We start from the raw sequence: 21,826 nt of genomic DNA, 5'->3' as shown, positions 1-21,826 counted from the left end.
TGCGAGCGCATATGTGCGAGATGATTTTGACCGCGGGAGCGAAGCGTGACATCAGATGCCTATAAATATCCCCGATTCCCTGTGATAAATATAACATTATTATTTTGGCATAAATGGACGTGCACGACCATTTTATTTCCAAGTGACAATGACGAGCATAGCTAGCTTACCTATTTGCAATGGCTTAGGGCAGGCGTTTAAATCATTTAAATAAGTGCATGCCTTTAACAGTCATTCAGATAAATTGCAGATCTGGGATCAGATAGGCTGAGTGCTTATGCAAGATCATTTTCCAGAGTCGGGACTGCGGCGGGCGCTGCCGTTTGAATCTTTTCATGGACATGCATTAGGCATGTAACAATACACTCAACTCTTGATACGATATGTATCACGATATGAGGTTCACGATACGATTTCTCACGATATTTTAAACACAAAATTATTCTCCAATAATCTCTCATTAATGTGCCACCACTCACAGTCTCACGGGATCGCTTACCTATTGACTTCTTTAACGTGCACTGCGCACGAATGGATTTCAACACATTTGTTTGGTCGGATTCCGGTTGTTCATGCCGTAAAATCGGGACGTTTCTAGAATATTTAAGGGCGTGTTATTTAAATGACGGTTTCGACCGTGACATTTATCAAAGCTGCGACTAAATTTACGCCAGGAGGATGGATTTAAGGCAGACTTTACACTCCATTGATAAATGAGGGCCTGTAAGCTGTTCTAAGCCACGCTGTATGAACACACTGTAGCTGCACTTTTATTTGTTCCTCAAAGCTTTTCTCTTTGATGTACTGTATGCCACAACAATATATTTGTCTGCTACTTCAACAAAAGTCTATTAGGTTATACTGTTGTCTCAGCCATTGCCTGAGAGATTTAACCTATACGGTACATTAACTTGAACCTAGACTTTGAAATGTATATGTGTTACTAATGGTGAAAAAAGTACTCAATTATTTTATCTAAGTAAAAGTACCATACTAATACTGCAATGTAGAACTACTTAATTACAAGTAAAAGTTCGGAATTCAAAATGTACTTGAGTAAAAGTAAAAAAAGTATTGGCATCAAAATGTACTTAAAGGTGTAGTGAAACGGAAACGGTGGGCATTTTATTTTGAAGTTTCAGCTTGAAACGCTGGCTCTGAAGTTTCTGAACCAATCAGAGCGTTGCATTCCTTCAGGCGATGGGACGGTAGCTATAATGTTTTCAGATACATATTTTAGCGTGATGATTAAGTTTAAAGCGAGTAAACACTGTCTGGATGTTATCTTGAATGGGAATAAAAACGGAGGATTTCTGTAATCAGTAGCAGCTGTGTTGGACGGACGCGTAGCTATGGGGAATCAAACGGGTGAGCTTCATTTTTATTGGCTTTTATCAATGTGGGCCTCGACACGTCATCACGCAGTACGTTTTCGTTTTCAGGAAGTAATTAAAATTAAATTTGTATGGACTTTTGATATAAAAATACACAAAAATGAAAATGTACCCATTTTTGGTATGCTCATATGATAACCACGGATGTGGTCTAAAAGTGTGAAAAATGTGTGTTTAATGTACAATATTTGCCTCTGAGATAGTGGAGTAGAAGTAAAAGTACTGGAAATTGGAAATACTCAAGTAAAGTACAAATACATCAAAATTGTACTTAAGCACGGTACTTAAGTAAATGTAAATAGTTACTTTACACCACTGCTAATGGGTTCATTGTGGGAGTTAAAGAAATGTGAGTGAATTCCACACCGATTTCTCAGCTGACGAAATAAAACCAGGTGTACTTGTCTTCATGCATCCATTTCATATGCAAGGCTGTGCAATGTTTGATAAATATGGACCCTGGAGATGATCTCTGCCCAGCAGCAGCATTGGTTCCCGGAAGCTCGAGGCCACGGGTCAGTCATTCCTGTTTATCCTGAGCCAGCTCTGGCCCATGACCCCACAGGGTACCTAGCTGCCCGAGGTCCTCGCAGTGCCAAAAGAACTACAAAAACTCTCCCTTGGGCTGCCTCTCGCCATCATACCTATATCCCAGTCCAGGGCTACTCCATGCAGCCTCCAGCTATAAAGTGCCTGCCTGGTACCAGAAGGTACCAGAAGCACGGCGGTCACCACATCAGCCTGCTGTTCCAGCGCTACAGTCACCAACCAAACCACGCCAAGCTGGCAAAGCCTGCACAGCCCGGTGAGAGCCAGCGAGACCAGCCTGGCATTGCCAGACTAATATCACCGCGTTAGATATTAGTCTGGAACTTCGGTGTGATAGATTTATTTCCAAGGGGGTCGGTTCACAAACAGATTCCAACGTCACAGCAAAAGAAATAAAGTCTCACTTTGAATAGTGGGCTCTTGATTGGTTGCCCACAACTTTGGGGGTGAGTGAAATGTAATTCAGAAACTGAGGAGTGCCAGACCAATCCCCCCCCCCCCCCCCCAGGACGATTTTCTTTCTTTCCAGTGGCAGATTTGTCTGGTTTCCAGGCTACCACGAGACCCCCCCCCCACCCCCCCCCCCCCAGCCGACGACCTCTTAAACTCTCCTAAGCTGCTGTGGTCCAAGTCTCCAGCGCTCGGTACAGCAGCCCCAGTGTCCTTCATGTGCTACGACAGCCCCCCCCCCCCACCCCCCCCCCCCCCCCCCTGATCCTGTGCCGCAGGGATTCCCCAGTTCCTTTAGCTAGAAGAGTTCTAGTGGTTGGAAAAGAGTTTCTAGTGGAGGAGAAGAGAGGAGAGAGGAGAGGGAGGGGAAGGTGGCCCCTCTCCTCCCTGGCATGTTGTTGGGGCATGGGGGTGGAGAGGAGGAAGGCAGAGTCGGAGTTCCCTGTTGCTCATTAGCCTATGGCAGGCTAGTATGGGCTAGGCTAGGCTAGCTCGTTAGCGTCAGTGTGGTGACCATCAGCTGGTCAGGTAGCTGTGCAGGTCTCTGGAGTTGACGCTCAGCACCACGCCCGAATGGTTGCCTGTGACAGGGTTAGAAAGAACAGATATACGATGTCAGTGTTGATTTTGACAAGTACATTTAGTCATAGTCTCTTGAATAGTTTTCATTTAGTTTTAGTCACATTTTAGTCACCTGGAATGTTTTAGTGTTAGCCTAGTTTTAGTCGACTAAATATCACAAGATTTTAGTCGACTAAATCTACAGTTGATTTAGTCAGCCAAAATGTAATGTAGTAATGTGTAATGTTGTGTAATGTAACGGAATTATAATACACATAATTGTCAATTCTAAATTCATGCAAACATTCAATTTACAAAGCCTTAGATTAGATTTACAAAACTCCAAGATTATATTGTACATTTACTACAGTATAAACATGTGTAATTAGCATTTCCAAAACATACCATTATTTACTAAGATTGATTACATTGCAGATATCAGAAAGAGCAAAGCATTGAAATACAGAAATTCCTCCAGTACCTTGACGTGTTAGCAGGGTTGGTTAGTGAAGCCTGGGGTGTTTTTAGTAGCAGTGGTTAGTGGTAGTAGTCCTTATGAGGGAACGGAAGGTGGGGCTACCTCCTGCGTTACCTAGCGTCTGCGAGTCCAGGTCGTCGTCGATGAACTCCTCGCCCTGGATGATGTGCTGCGTGTCCTCGCTGTGGCTGACGGGGCTTGTCATCTCCTGCTCCTTCTCCGTGTTGTGCATCTGGGCATACACGCTGCGGCCGCCGCCCGGCAGCTTCCTGAAAAACAGCGGCGGATAGGCATCCTCAGTCCTAAGCCAAGGACTGTGGGAATTGTTTCTTTGTGAGATTAAAATGGGCCTTTACGCAGATGATCGCATGTTATATTTGAGTGACATTTCGTGCGGCTTTTGGTGGTTGGGATGCGGGGAAGTGCTGCCTGGGTGTTTAGGTGACAAGAGACAAGGAATTACACAATTATCACAAGGTTTCAATTGATTGATTAATTAATTATTACCATGCAAGACATAGGCTATACGTATGCTATATAGGCTACACGATATAGGATATACACTTGGTTATATATACACTTGGTTATACACTTGGCTTGGTGGTTGGGATGCAGGGAAGTGCTGTCGGGCGTTTAGGTGACGAGAGACAATGAATTACACAATGAAGTACTATAGACGAATAAAGGTTTCATTGACTAATTAAGACATAGGCTACACCGTATACTATATAGGCTATAGGCTACACAAATATAGGATATATACTGTACGAGGCTAATTTATTATTACCATGTACGTTACATAATTATCGCAAGTATGATTTGATTCATTCATAGTTAGCATGCAAGTTACACATTATGTTCTTACAGATGATATTACACTGCTCATGCATTGGGTAGTAATATTCTTAACATAAAATGATAAAATGTCACTTTAATGTAACCTACATTTATTTCCCCCCCAAAATGTTTATTGAGTTTTCTTTTTATGAATAAATACTTTTAAATAATATTATAATATCATAGCCTCCGTTCACATACAAAAGTATTTATTTATATACCGGTATGCAAATATAATAATCCATTGCATTTGAATGCCTAGGACTTGCAGCTTTGATTCACGAAAATAGTCCCTTGTTGAAGAGAAAAACATGCCGCCATTACGATGCGAAACGAAACCACCCTTCCCAGCATGTTGTAGTCCAAACAAACCCCCCCGTTCACTTTTAACTCATTTTCCCAGAAGCCCTAGCAGCCCAGAGCATGGCTAGATATCCGGTTTCGTCATCATAACGCAGCGGCCTCGTCACCAGGTCCGCGACAAATCCACTCTTTTTAATTATTAAAAAAACAGCGAATTAAACACATTAAACAAATAGCGGGTTTAGCATATTACACAGCACCGACACATGGATTAAATAGCGAGGAACGCGGGTTACGCAGTAGAACTGTTAATTTGTTTCTCTCTATATACTGTGCATGTGTGCAATTAGCTAGTCTTCGCTGGGAGTCACATATAATCTCTCTATACCAAAGTTTGCTCCTTTAAACCATTGAGACCTGAGACCAGATTTGACTATTTGTCTTCTAAATCCTAAAGGTGTCTGCACACTGCAGCGTTTTTCTGCCGTTCTGCGTTCATGTCAAGGACCCCAAAAAGATTGTTGATTGTGATTGTTGTTTTTCTTGTTTCTGTGTGAGACATGTATTTGCTTTCAACACTATCTGATTCGTAAGAAGAATGGAGGTGTACACACACACACACACACACACACACACACACACACACACACACACACACACACACACACACACACACACACACACACACACACACACACACACACACACGCACACGCACGCACGCACGCCCGCCCACCTTTTGAATTTGTAGAGAATGAAGGATCCAGTTGCAATGAGGCCGATTATGAATACGATGGCAAGAGCCCAGACACCAGGCCCTCCGGCACCTCCCTGGGAGCCTGCAGAGAGGGCACAGACTCCAGTAAGAATGGATAAACAATATCTGTAGGTGTCCACAGGCACACACACACACACACACACACACACACACACACACACACACACACACACGCACGTCCAAATATATGAAATATGCATACACACAAAATGCGTACTGTATGCAGTCGTTTGAGTCCAATTAGTGTGATGTGAGACAAGAAATTAAAGACAATGTAAAAGTGAGAATCTTTTATTTTATTACATTGTGTTAACTTACTAAGATCCATGTTTAAAAAAATGCTAGTGTTTATCACAAAAGCATTTTCGTTCTATATACGTTATGTATACAGCCTAGACTGGAGCTGTGTGTAATGGCTTGCTTCTTGCTAAGTTAAAAACCAGCAGAATTAGAGCACTATTTCTCTAATAAGTTTATTAGAGAAATAGTGACTAAATTTGACTGAGGGACTGCCATTGGTTCACTTCTGTGTTGTTCAGCTACATGTTTAAGCATTTATTTCATATTTACATATCGATTTCAGCTCTGACACTTATTTCAGACATGCTCTAGTATGTGAAGAGTCTGCCTGTGCTATAATCTCATTTAAAAAAAGTAAAGGTTTTTCTCCTCTGGTGAAAAGCTGGAGGTTGTGCGGTGGCAGGCTCTCAGTCAAATCTGGTCACAATATTATAGTGCTCTAATGCTGCAGTCTTTTTAACGATACTATATGCTTTATTATTACCACAGCTCTCATTGTGTTAACTTTCGATCACACTGGTGTCAGTTTTATATGCACCATTGCTGCTTAAATTTGCATTAATCATTTAGTTAATTGTGGGAGTCAGAGGGAGGGGATAGTAGGCTTGTGCTCATGCCATGGGTATACAATTTCATTGAGATTCATCATGAAAAATACATATAGGAACAGACATACGTAACTTACATTGTGTTTTATAAATCTGACCAAACTACCGTGTATGCATGTTTACTGTTTTGTGCGTGCTCAGATTTAATTCGTTTTATATATTTGGTCCCTTATGTGGCATGTGCTTTCTGTGACACCTAGTCTACACATCAAGTACGGCCCAGCATCGCAGATGTCTACATTACAATCACTGCACTCTGCATTGGTTCTAAAAAGCAAAACCACAAAACACAAAAAGTCAGGAAGGGAAAGATCCACCGGCAAAATGACAGAGTGTTAGCCTAGAAACACAGCAGAATAACACCCAACCAAGGTAAACCAGTTCAAAAGCACCCACATTTCCATCTCATTGAAGGACAGCAAAGGGTGAGTGAATTATAGTGGTAGAAAAGTATGAAAACAGATGTTGCTAAAATAAGATTTTTATTAGGAATCGGGAAAGGAAAAGAAATCGAGACGAAGAGTTATGCTTCAGGATTTAAGTAAAGTGTCAGTACAGAAAGTCATATAGTTTGAACGGTTAAGGAACGCACCGGTCTCCGTAGTTCTTGCTGCTGTGTCATTAGCAACTAGACCTAGGCCTTGGAAAATAAACCAATAACGTATAACCATTATCCATTCAAACAGATCAATAACGTGCCATTATCCATGAAACCTCAAAACAGTAAAAAGATATAAATAAATAATTGTCTACTCTTCCTTAAAACGCCTTTGCTGCCCCTAGTGTTAGCATGCTGAATTTTTTTTTTAATAATTTGAGGATCCCCCAAAACAATTTGGCGAACCCCCGAGGGGTCACGTCCCACGGGTTGAGAACCCCTGCACTACTCAGTCTGGAAAGTCTCCCGTCTCCAAGGTAGGTGCGGGACATATACAACTGAGAAACCGACTCAAGGCTTTTCTGATGGGTCTGTAGTGGTGTGAGTTGGGACAAAAACACCAGATTAATACCGTATCAATGCGCACTAGCTGCGCAGCAGTAGCAGCAACGCACGTACCGTTCACTAAACTGCACCCCACACAGCCGTCAGCTTTTTTGTACTACTGAATCTGACATACTGTAGTGGACTACTGAATCAAATTAGTGTTTACTTTTCACCGTAGGTTTTACTCCCTATAGTCCCAAACTGGCACAATTATTTTTCAACAGTAATAAAAGCATATAGACAGAATGGCGCCGGCTGATGACGTATCAGCAACAACGTGGCTACGTAACAGGTGACGTTATGAAATACGAGTCAAGCGGGAGACTGGCCAGACTGAGTGGCGAAGTGACAAAACATGACGGAACACCAGCGAGTCAGGCTGGAAACCTGGCTATTGACCATTTGCAGACATCGCGGCCATCTTGCCATCAGAGTTTGGAAGCACTCGTTTTCAGCAAAGCAATGTCTTGCTGCCTCTTGCAATTATGTGCAAATTCAAAACAGGTGGTACGCAGGACAGTTGAGTGATATATAACGAGCACTTCCAAAACGGTAACACTTTGAAAAAAGAATCACCTGCAAGGACACAAAGTAGCTCACAACATGTCTACAGTGGATTTTTATGAAACCAACACTTTGAGGATAGAAAGAGAATAATTCAAACTTTTCGTACAGCTGCAATATTGGTGAGTTCGTCGTTGTGTAATACAATCAGATAGGACTTTTCTGTTTGGATGAATGGGCTGCCAATGGGAAGTTGCACCTTGTTAGCACCTTGCTATTAACTTATACGGTAAGATGGCCACAGTCTGCATATGGTCCATACCTCTATGCCTGTATGGATCAGGTGCTATCGTGTTGTTTTTACCTGCGCTGGGGTCCGCCAACATCACCAGTACCTGAACACCTCCTCGGACCACGAAGCTGACGTTGTTCTCGCTGATGGCCTGTGTGATGGCTGCCACGCGCTAGGAGAGGACAACCACAATGTCAACAAACCTGACCACGTTCTACATAAAACGTGCGATTAATCCATTAACCCATTTTTGTGTTTTAAGCATTCTGTTCTACTTTAGCTATTGAAAAATAGCAGATCTCACCGAGTGGCACGCTACAAGCTTGTAGGTCTGCTATTTTTGAAAAGTCGTGAAAAAGGGGCTGCAAATCTTTGAATATATATTTCAGAGCGAACACTAAAAATATTGGCTTCTGGGGGGTCCCTGGAACAACATATTTTGAGATGGGGGTCCGTGGCCCAATAGAGATAATTCTAGGGGTCCTTGACATGAAAAAGGTTGAGCACCACTGACATAGAAACATGGGTTTTTCAGAAAAATGTTTAGAAGCACCGCATATCTCTCTGATCAGCATTTGATCGGAGTTCATCGTCTCTGCCCGAGAGAGACCAGATGGGAGCAGGAGGAGGAACTCACTGCTGCCGCATCTGCCGGAGTCAGGTTAAGTTCGTGGCTCAAAAGCCGAATAAATAAATGGGCCTTGCTATGAAAAGGGTTGAAAACCTATTATTAAAATCTATTATTCTTTGGTGTACACCAGTGCTGTGCAAAATAGGCAATCTGCAACCTCACAGCGCGTTGCGTTACGACGCGACGTGTTGTGAGCTAGATCGGCCATTTTGGGTATTTTCTAAACAGTTTTCTTTTCTCTAAATTATTTTATTAAAGTCAATTCGATTTGATTACCTGTTGCACTTCTACGGGAGACGGACATGCGCACACGGTGTGTGTGTGTGTGTGTGTGCGCGCGTGTGCGCGTCTACCTTGTCCACATGCACACTCCTCTTGTCTGGCATGGTCTCCAGTGGGAGAAGGTACAGCTCGGCCATGGTGGGCAGACCCGGCTTCACCGTGGTAACCAGGGACTCCTGAGGAATGCCTGTGATCTGGGGTTCAAAGGTCAAAGGTCACCATAGTTAACCAGGGACTCCCGAGGAATACCTGTGATCTGGGGTTCAAAGGTCACCATAGTTAACCAGGGAGTCCCGAGGAATACCTGTGATCTGGGGTTCAAAGGTCAAGTGTGTACACCACCGTATAGACTAGCGTCGCCGACCCGCCCCCTTTCAGAACGACGAGCGGCCCGGAAGAGAATTTCACTTTTCCAATAGACGTTTCAGAAAGTATTTATTTAAAGATAAGACCTTTAAAGCCTCGGACAGAGCCAACTCGGCTCCTGACACATCATGACAATAAACAATTTTTTGGGGGCCCGAACAAATAATTTGAAAGAAGAAAAACACACACAAAAAAATAAAGTGTTGTACAATGCCATTTTTATCTTCTTACAAATTATTTGTTCGGCCTCCAAAAAACAGTGTTTATTGTCATGATTTGTCGGGAGCCGAGTTGGCTTCGTCCAGGGCTTAAAAGTCTTTTAGCATTTTACTAATAATAAATACTAAATACTAAATACTAAATACTATACTATACTATACTAATTATATTATAGTATAAGTGCTAGGTTGAGGCAAAAAGCCCAAGGGGCTTATACGAAGCCTGTAAAACACAATGAAACATAGAATATCCAGAATACATTATTGCAGTATAAAAAAAAAAGAATAAATTGATCTTTTTTTTTCGTTTTTTGGTATCTGCATTAATTAAGAAGTCCAATATCTTATCCAACGACAACAAAATATTCTTGGGTCTGAGAGGCTAAATCTCATCAAACGGTGGTTCCGTGGCTCAAATAAATAATGGGCCTTAATATGAAAAAAGGTTGAAAACCAACTGCTTTCCACCAGTGTGTACCTTGGTCAGTATCCTGGTGACCACGTGGCCTATGTCCTCTCTCCACTCGGGGATGTTGGGGTTGAAACGGTCCAGGTTGGTGCTGAAGCTCAGCGGTATGACCTGGAAGTTATCTGAAGGATTGAACAAAAACAACATGACAGCAACAGAGTTATAGCGGCCACAAATATAAAAATGCTAATGAACAGCTTACATTTTTGGGAAAGTGAAAAAAAGGAGTCGCAGTTTGCTCCAGCCAGTGAGGAGAAGCAGGCAGAACATTGGGTTAGGACCATAGACTGTAAAAAAATATGGACAAAGCGTTCTCCGGGTCTGATATGGACTTAAAATGAAGCCTGTCAGTCCTTGAATTGTAAATCACCATCTTTCTAGATCCGTTTGGGCCCAGCTGAGCCATTGGCTGGCCCAGACAACGAGGCGGGACTTCCCCCCCTTCTTCTTCGTTGGTTTTTATTTTGACTCGAGTGGGTGGGGGATCCCGTTCATAGATTGTAACGGTAGCCACGCCCCTCAGAACATACGCGACTTTATGGTCATTTTTTAATAAATGGGACCATAATTTTCCAAAAAGAATATTATGACATTAGAAATGAGACTTTAAACTAGTGACTGGAAGCAGAAAGTATTCATGACCATGTTTATTAAGGTAATACAGTCTAGGTGAAGTTGGGCCCAAATACATGGATCTCTATGGAGCTATGGGGTTTTTTGAGCCCAATGACAGCGCCACAACAGGCCATTATATGAATTTTCAGGAAATCCCGATTTCCTTAGTGGCTTCACAAAATATCTGTCTGACTGCCCCCCTGGTTAGGACAGACAGATATTTCCTTAATAATAGCTATCGTAGATTTAGCCGCTGAACCCATCTCAAAATATTTTGTTCCAAAGGACGCCCAAATTTTCCCTTTAAAAATATATACAATTCAACGATTTGTATTGTGATTATAGTGTGTAATTATAAAATATGAAGGTTAAAGTGGTTACACAGATGCTTTCCCCGTTTTAATAGGTTATGATGAAGTAATCTGCTGTCTTACTGAAGACACGGACGGTCTTGGTGTCCTGGACCATGGAGCGTCTGTTGGAAGCTTGAACGGTGACAGACACCTGGCCGGTCTCTGGGAAGCTGGTCAGGATGCTGTTCTCCAACGACAGCTGGGGCTGCGGGCGGGGGAACGAACACTGTAAGGTTCCTTATGCACTTATTCAGTTCAGCCTTTTTTTTTAAATTAATAAATACCACCAGCTCTGTGGCCTTAGGGGCCATTCACACCTAAGCGACTCCCATTTTCAATGGGATTGACGAGACAACCTTGTTCCATGGGGGGGGGGGGGGGGGGGGGGGGGGAGGGCAGAAGACAGCCAGGGAACAGGGTTGTCTCGTAAAAACCATGTGACTCCCATTGAAATTGAATTGCAAGCTTGCAACACACATAAGACACACGAGGAGACATGGCTGTCTCTTAGGTGTGAACGGACCCTTATGGTTTAGAGTGGCCGGATGGTAACTGCAAGTTTGCCAGTTCAAGCCCGGGCTCCCCCAGAGTTAGTGTCGAAGTGTCCTTGAGCAAGACACCCCAAATTGCTCCTGATGTGCTGGTTGGTGCCTTGCATGGTTTCCGCTGCTATCGGCGTGTGAATGTGTGTGTGTGAATGGGTGAATGTAATGCACAGTCTCTGTAAAGCGCCTTGGATAAAGGCACTATATAAATGCCCTGAGACTGGGAGGTCGGGGTTCGATCCATACTAGCGTCATGTCCAGGGGGTGTACTTGTACATCAAGCTGTCTCACTCACACTACAGAAAGGCTTACTTAATTAAAAAAATAAACTTCAGAAATGAATGCATTCACATGCATAGTCCCTTAGAAGGTTAACAAAAAAGAAAACTGGAAACAATTGGCCATATGCAATACAAATATACAAATACACAATTAGAGAGAAAATGTCAAAGAAAATGAAATGCATTGTAAACTTTACCTGCAAGCTGTCGCCTATCCACCAGTAGAAGATAGTCAGGTTTGCCTCGGTGGGAAGAACTATGGCTGTCAGGTTCACTTCCTGGTTCCTCCCAGTGATGGGAACCACTTCAAGATGCACTTCTTGTAGAGGGGCTTTATAAAAGGAAAGTTAAAGAAGCTTTCATCATGGATTGATATAAAGCAGTCCTTTTTTAATAATTTTTATTCCCACGATTTTGCAACCCATTTTTCAAACGTAGCGCGTGGAAGGAACACGTTATTCCGACCAGTTCCTTTCCCCTCCATCAGGCGCCCTGGCTGGCCAGGGGGAGGTAGTTTAGAGACCAGGATTACTGCATGATTTTTTTGCGGCTTACGCCTTTTTATTGATTTTTGAAGGGACAGACAGTAGGCTGACAGGAAACGGGAGAGAGATGGGGGGATGACATGCAGTAAAGGCCGTGTCGGGCTCGGGAGTCGAACCCGCGGCACACTGCGACTGGATTACCAGTCCGGTGCCCAGACCGTTACGCCACGGCCTGGGCCTACTGCATGTTTTTTATGAGGGTATACCTACCCTATAGGGGACACGGGGAGAACATGCAAACTCCACACAGAAAGATATAATGCAGTCATAAACATGACATGAAAGGCCATATTTTGGGCCTCGTGCATGGTCTTAACTTGGCCACGACAATTTTGCTATCTAAGAGGCGCATTATGCTGGGTGCAATATGCTGGTGCAAAGGGGTGTGTTTTGGGTGTTACATTAATTAAACCACTCAAGAGTGTCACTCATACATACATTGGTAATGGTCACAGACCTATTCAGGATGTATTAACTTGTTTTCCGACGTCCCCATTTCTACTGAGCTTCCAGTGATAATTGTGATGATGATTGTTTTGCCACGTCAGGGGATATTAATACAATCTGGGAATACATTTCTTACCAAGAATTTTCTTCACCAATGTGTTTTGTAAAATTGTCTACTAACATAGCCCACATAGGTCAGCACATTTTGGGCAAGTGTCTATGGCCGTCTTTAGGAGTGTTTTTCGTGCAAAACTAATGCTTGGAATGGATTCAGAATGATGAAAACCACCTAGTTTGACACGTCACATGCTATTTAAAGCATAATGAAATTTAGAATATGTCATGTTGATGGTACCCCAACTTTCAGCAGCTGTCAAAAATTCCCCTAGGGTGGTTGAATATAAACCAATGTGGGATATGTTAGTAGACTCCTTTACAAACACACGTAAGAAATGTATTCCCAGATTTGACATTATATACTGATAATATTCCCTGACTAAAGGCTGCAGGGATTGGTGAGAGACTGACCTGTGACCTGGAGGTACAAAATGGCCTCATCATGCCCCGCCATGTTCTCGGCCTTCACAGTGACCTTGTAGACTCCTGGGTTCTCGTAGCGGTGCTGGATGGGCTCGTCTGTCATGGTCAGGTTCTGGTAGATAGCACGCACACCATCTCCGAGGTCCACCTGGTACTTGGTAGTGCTGGTATCACCCTGGGGAAGGCCCAGAAAAATGCTGCATGAGAACCAACAGCAACAACGCTACTCTATATATGTCCACATACCGTATGTTTCATGTTTATCTTTCAAAACTATAGAAATGTTGACATAATTCTAAGGCCCTAACCACACCAATTAAAGGGTCAAGACGGTTTTAGCGTTGTCCCTGCGGTGTGATATGTCTTGTTGCACGTTGACCCACGTTGACCCAATGGTGATTCAACGCATGGAATTCAATGTCCCAAACTACACCAAAGGGTCGAGACGGTTTTAGCGTTAACTCCTTGCAACCGTTTGGACCCAAGGAGTTGCATGGTGACCCTTAGGGTGTGGTTAGGGCTTAAGACATACTCTACAAATTCTACAAGTTATCGTACCATAGGCCTACTGTTGTTTCTTATATGCAATAAACACATATTTTTGTAAAGTATTATACTTTTGTATAAGACTAGCTCGTGGTAAGTACTATAGCTGACGACTTCTGGTGATTGTGAAGTCATCCCAGAACCATATGAATGTCTGTGGCACAAGATCCACACCGTCTGACTCAAAGAGCCTACGGTTCCCAAACTTTGTCATGCCAAGGACCCCCTAATTGTCACTAATTAGCCAGCAGACACTTTTTTTAAGATTTAAAAAGATATAGGCCTATTTGGCTTCCAAATGATGGCTTCCATTATCGCATTTTTCAGGAATAGAAAGCCTGCAGTTTCTATTAGCTTGGATTCCCCATCGATTATGTCACTGGTGGACGGGTTTCTGAACTGCCCACAGTCCTCCTATGAGACACAGACCGAGTAGAAAAAAAACTGTGCTATTTTATCATGATCAATTATATGAAGATAAGTTGAAAAGTGGTGAAGTAGCTCCAGTTTAAACATCTTCTCATCTCCTCCTCATGTACAGACAGTCCTTTTCAATCTCCTGTCAGTTCAGATCCTAATTTATATTCCTCACACGACCTACACTCACAGGTGTTATAGGCATTCATCGTTTATTGCCGTGGCTGTGTTGCTTGTGCTGTTTAATAACGTGATTATAAAAAATATCTTGTGTGTATTCATATCAATGTATCAGTCTGCTGTCCCTGGCGCACACGCACACACACACACACACACACACACACACACACACACACACACACACACACACACACACACACACACACACACACACACACACACACACACACACACACACACACACACACACACACACACACACACACACACACATTCTCCTCCTCCTCAAACCTTCATGTCAAGTAAAGTGTCTCTATACCTGTTCCTGGTGGACACTAAACGTGACGTCATCGCCTGGCGCCAAGGCCAGCGTCCGTTCCTTGACGTGCAGCTGTAGGCCTTTAGGGGGCAGCAGAGGGCAGGCGTGCTGCTTGCTGCTCCGCTGCTTGTCGACTCCCCCGTCACACACATTGGATACCACCTTCCTGTAGCTGGAAGGAAAACGGTAGGGGCCACACACACACATTAGATACCAGTATTGTTTTTGTCGAATAAAAATAAGACGAAAATGACTAAACATGTTCGTCGACTACCTTTTTTCGGAGCTATTATGCCTAAAACTAAGACTAAATGTATTGACAAAGCCGATTAATCTCCCATCACTATTCTCAGGACATCTTCTATTGATCCAGCATGAAGCTGCATGCTCACCCAGTACTGGACTCATAGTTGCGTCCCAGGTGGCAGTGTTCAGGCGGGGAGTCCGGCTCGTACCAGAAGTCAGCAAAGCAGCGGTTTCCCTCCATGGTTAAGATCTGGGCCTGCTCAAAACCGTAGTCACTACACACACGCACGCACACGCACACGCACAAGCACACACGCACACACACACACACACACACACACACACACACACACACACCAATGAGTCATGATGACAGGCTGGACTTAATGACGTACCAACAAAGTAATGGTTGGTACTTAGAATGTTTATGTTGGAATGCCTGGTCCATGCGCTAGCCATTAGTTCGCTCCTTACAGTTATGGAGCTAATTGTGTATATCAGGACAGCCAGCAGCGTTGGTATTGCTGCTGTGTTTATTATCTCTGTTCTCTCAAGTCCAGATGAGGAATGTCCCTTCTCGCTCGCCATATCTCTGAAGCCTCCGCTCCTCCAACACCCATCTTCTCCCCGTCCCCCACGCCAACCTCCAACCTAAACGTTACTTTTCCTTTCGTTAGTTTCCCGTCGGGAAGGAACGTCAGGTTAAGTTGTAGATTTCCATGTTGTCTGTTGTTAGGTTTAATTAGGTTAAGTGTACTGTTTTGTCTCTCCATTTCATGGGAAACCATAAGTACGTATAGTAAGTTGCACTGTTGCACTCAACTATTTATCCTATTTATAATATTGTCTACTATTGATCCTCTATTATAAATGATTGCTTATCTACTTGAAAGTCGAATAACTTCCATTAATGTGATTGAGCCATTTGTATGGTACAAGTAAAGTAAAGTACAAGTAAAGTCTTTTTCTAGGAGATCCTTCTATTCTTAAAGATATAACTCCTCTCACATACGTGGAATGGATCCAAACAGCCATAATGCGGTGCAGGAGGCTGCTAGTCCAATTATGGAAATCAGCCCACGTACCATCAATCACAGAATGGCACAACTTACTAAACAGTACAGCATCATATGAAAGGGTATCATTCTCTATGAAAAATAGGATAGATCAGTTCCACCAGAAGTGTGACAGATTCCTTCTGTATGATAGCACTACGTAACTAGAAAATTCGCAATTTCAAAAAATTGCAGAGTGTGGTTGCCGCAGTGGCTTACATATGCCCCTCCCACTAATATTGCCAGCCAATTACAATTTCAAGTCACGCCTTAGATCATGCGTAAGTCATTCGGAGGGGATTTAACCCCCGAAATTCATGTTTTTGCGACAAACGGTTACATTTCTCGCATTTGCGGCGCCCCCTATGGATGAAAATGGAATTGCTTTTAGAACTTGGTTGATTGAACCACCCCGGACATGTGATTCAAATTTGGGATGGATTGGACATTCCGTTCGTGATTTATGGCATTTTTGTGATATAGGCCCCTCCTACTAACTTCGGAAGACGATTACGGCCGAACGATACGCACTACCAAAATTCTGCATTTGGTGATTTAATCGGATATGTCCAGAGATCATGTGTGCCGATTTCTGTGAGATTTGGACAAAATATGTAGGAGGAAAAGCTAAAAGTTTGTTTTGGACAAAATTCAAAATGGCGGAAAATCCATCATGGCGGAAATGGGCGTGGCCTATATGGGGAGATGCGTCATGACCCAAGGAATCCAGGGAAAAATATATTTAGATTTTACGACCTACGGTTCAAGAGTTATAAGCCAAAAGGTAAAGTGGGCTGTTATAGCGCCACCATGAGGCCGACCGATAAAATTTTAGTGTTAAATAATTTTAGGGATAATGTTGAATTATCCCTAAAAGTTTTGTAACTATAGTGATTACAGTCTCCGAGGAAAAAATACTTGAATGTGATTTTTTGCCTTTTCCCATTCATGTCAATGGGGAAATTTAATTCACTAATAAATTCATATCAATTAAACTATACAACATTTCTCTTAACAAAATACAAGCACACGATTCCCGATTTTTCCGGTCAATTTGACATATGGCTCAAGTGCGTACAGCGTACAGTGTGGGAGGTATAAAGCGACAAAAAAAAGACTACAGTGAAATAATAAAAAAAATAATAATAAAGTGTTACAATTACTAGAGTCTGGTTGCCCCTTTTGGGGCAACCACACTAATGACAGACTACTGCCCCCCCCCCCCCCCCCCCCCTTGCCTGCTCACATATGTCTTTATCGAGAAGAGCACAGCCTCCCTCCCCTTCCTTCCCTCCGTGTTGTGTTCGTAATGTGACTGTCGATTTGTGTCAAACCCTTTTTTATTTGCTTTTGTTTGCTCTGTATTGTTGTTGCTGTTGACTGGTATTGTGGGTGTTGTGTTGTCTGAAAAAGAAAATCCAATAAAATACTAATCACAAAAACTTTGAGTGAGGTTTCCTGTCCCGTTTATGTTATGTTTACCCATTTATACCTAGACATTTTGGGTCGACATACGCACACGCGCACACACACACACACACACACACACACACACACACACACACACAGAATGTGTGGTTGCTCACCAGTTGAAGTCTTTCTCTGTGCACACACAGGGCATGGCAGCGAGGGCAGACGTGTAGCTCTTCCCGTTGATGCAGAAAGCTGCGTCCTTCCTCTTCCGAAAACTCCTCTCCTGGCCCATGATGCACTTCTCTCCCTGAAGGTGGCCAATCGGGGAAGAGAAGGGTCAAAACATTGCATAGTGTGCTACTTGACTGCCATCCATGGGATGCACTGTGCGTGTGTGCGTGCATGTGTGCAGATCACAGATTTTCACCTGGCAGGGTGGCATATCCAGGGCTTTTCCACTTTATAGTATCACCTCTACCCTCCATTGTATTTTTGTATTGGGCAAAAGTAACTAGTAAGAGTCCAAAATAACTTGCATATAGTAAATATTGTGTGGGTAAAATAACTGGGTATGTTTCATTGCAGGATTGAGTACAATCTTTACTATGTGTATATGTACTGTATTGCTACACAGTGGGTGGGGTTGAATGTTGGTGTGTTACCTGCAAATCAGTGAGATTCCAAAGGTCATAATCGTCTTCGTTACACTGACGAGGGAAAGACTGTCTGAAGTCTACCTTGACCAGCTCCCAGTCTGACCTGTAGCTGATGTGTCCAAACACACTGCACGCACGCACACACACACACACACACACACACACACACACACACACACACACACACACACACACACACACACACACACACACACACACACACACACACACACACACACACACACACACACACACACACACACACACACACACACACACACACACACACACACACACAGGAAATTACATTTAGTGATGGTACAACATAGTCATATTCAAATGGTGACATACACGATTAACCATGTTATTGACCACCACCTCTGAATAGATTTAGCAACCTTGGTGGGGTGTAGGTTATACAGACCTGGTATGGTCATGAAGAGCTATCTCTGATAGGTCTTTATTGTTGGTAATATTATTGTCATTTTTTATGTCTGTGGCAAAAATAGAATTTTGACAAAAATGTCCACCACAAGGCAACATGGCGATGACCCCTGCCCGGGGTTACATTAAGTTCTGACATTGTTTCATTGTGCTTATGGGCGGAGAGGTCATCTGATAACTAGAACTTATCAAAGTGTCCCTGTAAAGAAGACACTTCATAATAATGGTCACATTATCACACATGCCTCCAATTGGCAAATGAACGAGCATTACGGTATTTACTTTTACCCATCTGTGTGAGAGAGGGGAGCGTGTTAAATAACAGACTGATGTGCAACATGTCATCGTCTCGGCTGGCATATGCCGTTCTGTCAGCCCTGCCATCTGTCACATCGTTGGGAATACGAGGCACGGGGCCAGCGACAACGTCTCCACTGATGTCATTAAAGAGAACGATGGATCCCTCCTCCCTTGATGTCACTCCAGTTCTCCTGTGATGTGATCTCCAGTATGATATCTCGCCAACGCTAACGAGCAGGGTGAGTCATGGTGACTGAACAGTCACAAGGTCTTTGTAATTTTACCTGAGTACATTTTGATTACGGGACTAGTTCGTATCCCCGAACCACTGACATAGAAACATAGCTTTAGATTGTGGGGGCCTAAATAATATAGTAGAAGTGTTTTTTTTATCAAGATTTGATCAATGTCACCATGGTCCTCCACACACTACAAATTTTTAGAGCAAAATTGCCAAAAGGGCAGGGGTGCTCTAGCACCCCCTAGTGTCTATCTGTGCACGCCACTGAAAATTACCACCGCTGAAGTGCCCTTGGACAAAGCATTGAACCCCTACCATGAAATGTTCTATGAGCAGGGCCTGGCTGTAAACAAGTTCTTGAGCTTAGTCCAGTTACCCTGGGTAAACATAGTACCTTTCCTTTCTAACCTATCCTCACTAATAATCATTAAAAAAAATTCGCAATTTTTTTCTACTCGGTCTGTGTCTCATAGGAGGGATGTGGGCAGTTCAGAAACCGTCTTCCAGTGACATCATCGATGGGGAATACAAGCTAATAGAAACTGCAGGCTTTCTAGTCCTGAAAAGTTGCAATGCGAAAATGGAAGCCATCGTTCTCACGATAACGCAAATCTAACATTTTTTGTAAAAAAATCTTGTTAAAAAAAAATCAGCCTAATGATGATGTCACTGGAGGACGGTTTCTAAACTGCCCGTGCACAGCCCTCCTATGAGACACAGACTGAGTAGATAAAAATCGTGCCATTTTATCATGATTATTAGTGAGGACCTACAGTATTATATGAAGATTGAAAAGTGGTGAAGTGGTCCTTTAAGTAAAACATTTTAGTACTTTTTGGCCACCACAGGCCATTAGTATGAGAGTGACTGACATGGGGGGGTGGGGGCTGCATGGGGGGGCCTCCCATGCAGGCCCACATGCAGGGCCCCATGCAGGGCCCCATGCAGGGCCCCATGCAGGGCCCCATGCAGGGCCCCATGCAGGGCCCCATGCAGGGCCCCATGTCCTTGCTGCTAAGCTCCTTCATTATGAGGCCGGCGGTGGTCTGGGAAAAAAAATCGAACCTCCTTGGCTAGGAAATAGAGCCCGGGCTTATCTTTCAGACATCAGCCACACTCTACTGCTCCATACGTCACTCCAGGCTGCTATCTTGCGGGAGCCAGACACATATATTTTGCATGTGTGTGTGCACGTGGATGTGTGTGTGTGTCCTTCTTCTACACAATGTACAGTATAGTCCTACTGTATGTGCTTGCAGTGGGTTTGGTCCTCGCGTCCATCTCCTGACCTTCTCACCAGCTTCCAGCAAGAGGCAGATCTTATCTCTGAGCTGTGAGATGAAGTGACTCGTCTGGCTCCAGTTAACTTGCGGATAGAGACATTGGATGATGAGGACACCATGCTGCGTGTGTGTGTGTGTGTGTGTGTGTGTGTGTGTTTGTGTGCGTGCCTGTGTTCGTGCGTGCGTGTGTGCGTGCACACGTGTCATACTCACGTCATGACCAGCGTCTCATCTCCTGGCTCACTCAGGAGCCCGTCGACAAACACGGAGGTGCTGGTGAAGTTATGGACGCTCCACGTTCGCCCGTCATCAACACTGAACCTGGAACAGTGAAAGGAAACTATACGTCACACAACCGTTGGCAACTTGAACCCCCCCCCCCCCCCCCCCCCCTAGAAATGTGGTATAAAGTCAGAAGTCCTCAAACACATTTTCGTATGCAAAAATGTTCCAAAACAAAACAGCAGATGTATACAAGCTTGCAGCACGGCACGAAGTGATGCCTTGTGAGCTTGTACTGTATATCTTCTATTTTTGAAGAGCCAACACTTCACTTTTTCGTCTGAGCCAACACCAAAATCTAAAATGACACATGATGCTTTCCCCGGTTTTAATTTGTTAAGCATCACTCAACTTATTTAGCCTGCAGGACTCAGTGTGAGTGTGAGAACCGCAGCGCCGCTAATCAGAGAGACATGCACGGAAACATGTTAGCCTCTCTGCGAGTGGTTTTGCCGCGGCGCGGCAAATGTTCAGAGCAAAAATCTGCGCTGCGACATGGACGAGTGGTCCGAGGCTTGGAGCTGACGTCTCACTGAGCTGACGTCTCTATCTTGCTTTCTGCCTCTTCAAAACCCATTTTGACCTGAGGACGATTCTACAAATGCCTTCTAAATGAATGTTTCTATGTCAGCGGTTCTCATACATTTTCATGTCAAGGACCCCCAAAAATGTATGCATTTGGCCGCCGACCCCACATCTGAAAATATGTGTTTCCAGGGACCGCCCTTTGAGTTAAAAACGTTCGCTCTGAAGGAATTCAAAGATTTGCACCACATTTTCACAATTTTTCAAAAATAGCAGACCTACAAGCTCATAGCGTGGCACTCGGTGCCGTGCTATGAGCTTGTAGATCTGCTATTCTTCTATAGCTAAAGTATAACATAATGCTTAAAACACCAAAAGGGGTTCGCGCCCCAAAATGGGTTAACACAATCATTCATATTATGACGGGAATTTAGCCCGGTGTAAAACATAATGACAGTTCTGTCAATATGTGTGAAAGCAACAACCTCCTTCTCCCCGAGGCAGCAATGGCCAATATATCATCTCAAACAGTGGCGACGTATAGACCTTTTGCGCACATACAGTATAGACGCGCACGTGCACACGCAT

At 43.6% G+C, this 21,826-nt stretch overlaps 1 protein-coding gene across 10 annotated transcripts in view; it reads right to left on the bottom strand.

Moving 5' to 3' along the window:
- Window positions 1–2,665: 2,665 nt before the first annotated feature.
- sorcs2 (sortilin-related VPS10 domain containing receptor 2) overlaps window positions 2,666–21,826 on the bottom strand; it is a gene marked incomplete at its 3' end in the record, with an annotated part of 233,639 nt that continues 214,478 nt past the window's right edge. Inside the window, exons 14-28 of one of the 10 annotated variants that reach the window (XM_083789249.1) lie at window positions 20,645–20,752; window positions 18,170–18,290; window positions 17,681–17,814; window positions 15,186–15,314; window positions 14,794–14,965; window positions 13,320–13,506; window positions 11,997–12,130; window positions 11,055–11,178; window positions 10,015–10,127; window positions 9,024–9,146; window positions 8,112–8,211; window positions 6,851–6,898; window positions 5,309–5,411; window positions 3,535–3,746; window positions 2,666–2,974 (exon numbers count right to left, since the gene is read on the bottom strand). In XM_083789249.1, the coding sequence (XP_083645375.1) occupies window positions 2,910–2,974; window positions 3,535–3,746; window positions 5,309–5,411; window positions 6,851–6,898; window positions 8,112–8,211; window positions 9,024–9,146; window positions 10,015–10,127; window positions 11,055–11,178; window positions 11,997–12,130; window positions 13,320–13,506; window positions 14,794–14,965; window positions 15,186–15,314; window positions 17,681–17,814; window positions 18,170–18,290; window positions 20,645–20,752 (1,873 nt within the window). Of the gene's footprint in view, window positions 2,975–3,478; window positions 3,747–5,308; window positions 5,412–6,850; window positions 6,899–8,111; window positions 8,212–9,023; window positions 9,147–10,014; window positions 10,128–11,054; window positions 11,179–11,996; window positions 12,131–13,319; window positions 13,507–14,793; window positions 14,966–15,185; window positions 15,315–17,680; window positions 17,815–18,169; window positions 18,291–20,644; window positions 20,753–21,826 lie in introns of those variants that run through there. The other 9 variants (XM_083789252.1, XM_083789253.1, XM_083789255.1 and 6 more) reach the window with 9 other exon arrangements.

This window comes from Protomyctophum parallelum, assembly GCF_964188405.1.
Source record: "Protomyctophum parallelum genome assembly, chromosome: 18".
In the NCBI taxonomy this organism is placed as follows: Eukaryota; Metazoa; Chordata; class Actinopteri; order Myctophiformes; family Myctophidae; genus Protomyctophum; species Protomyctophum parallelum.
This window is presented reverse-complemented; position numbering and strand designations above follow the sequence as displayed.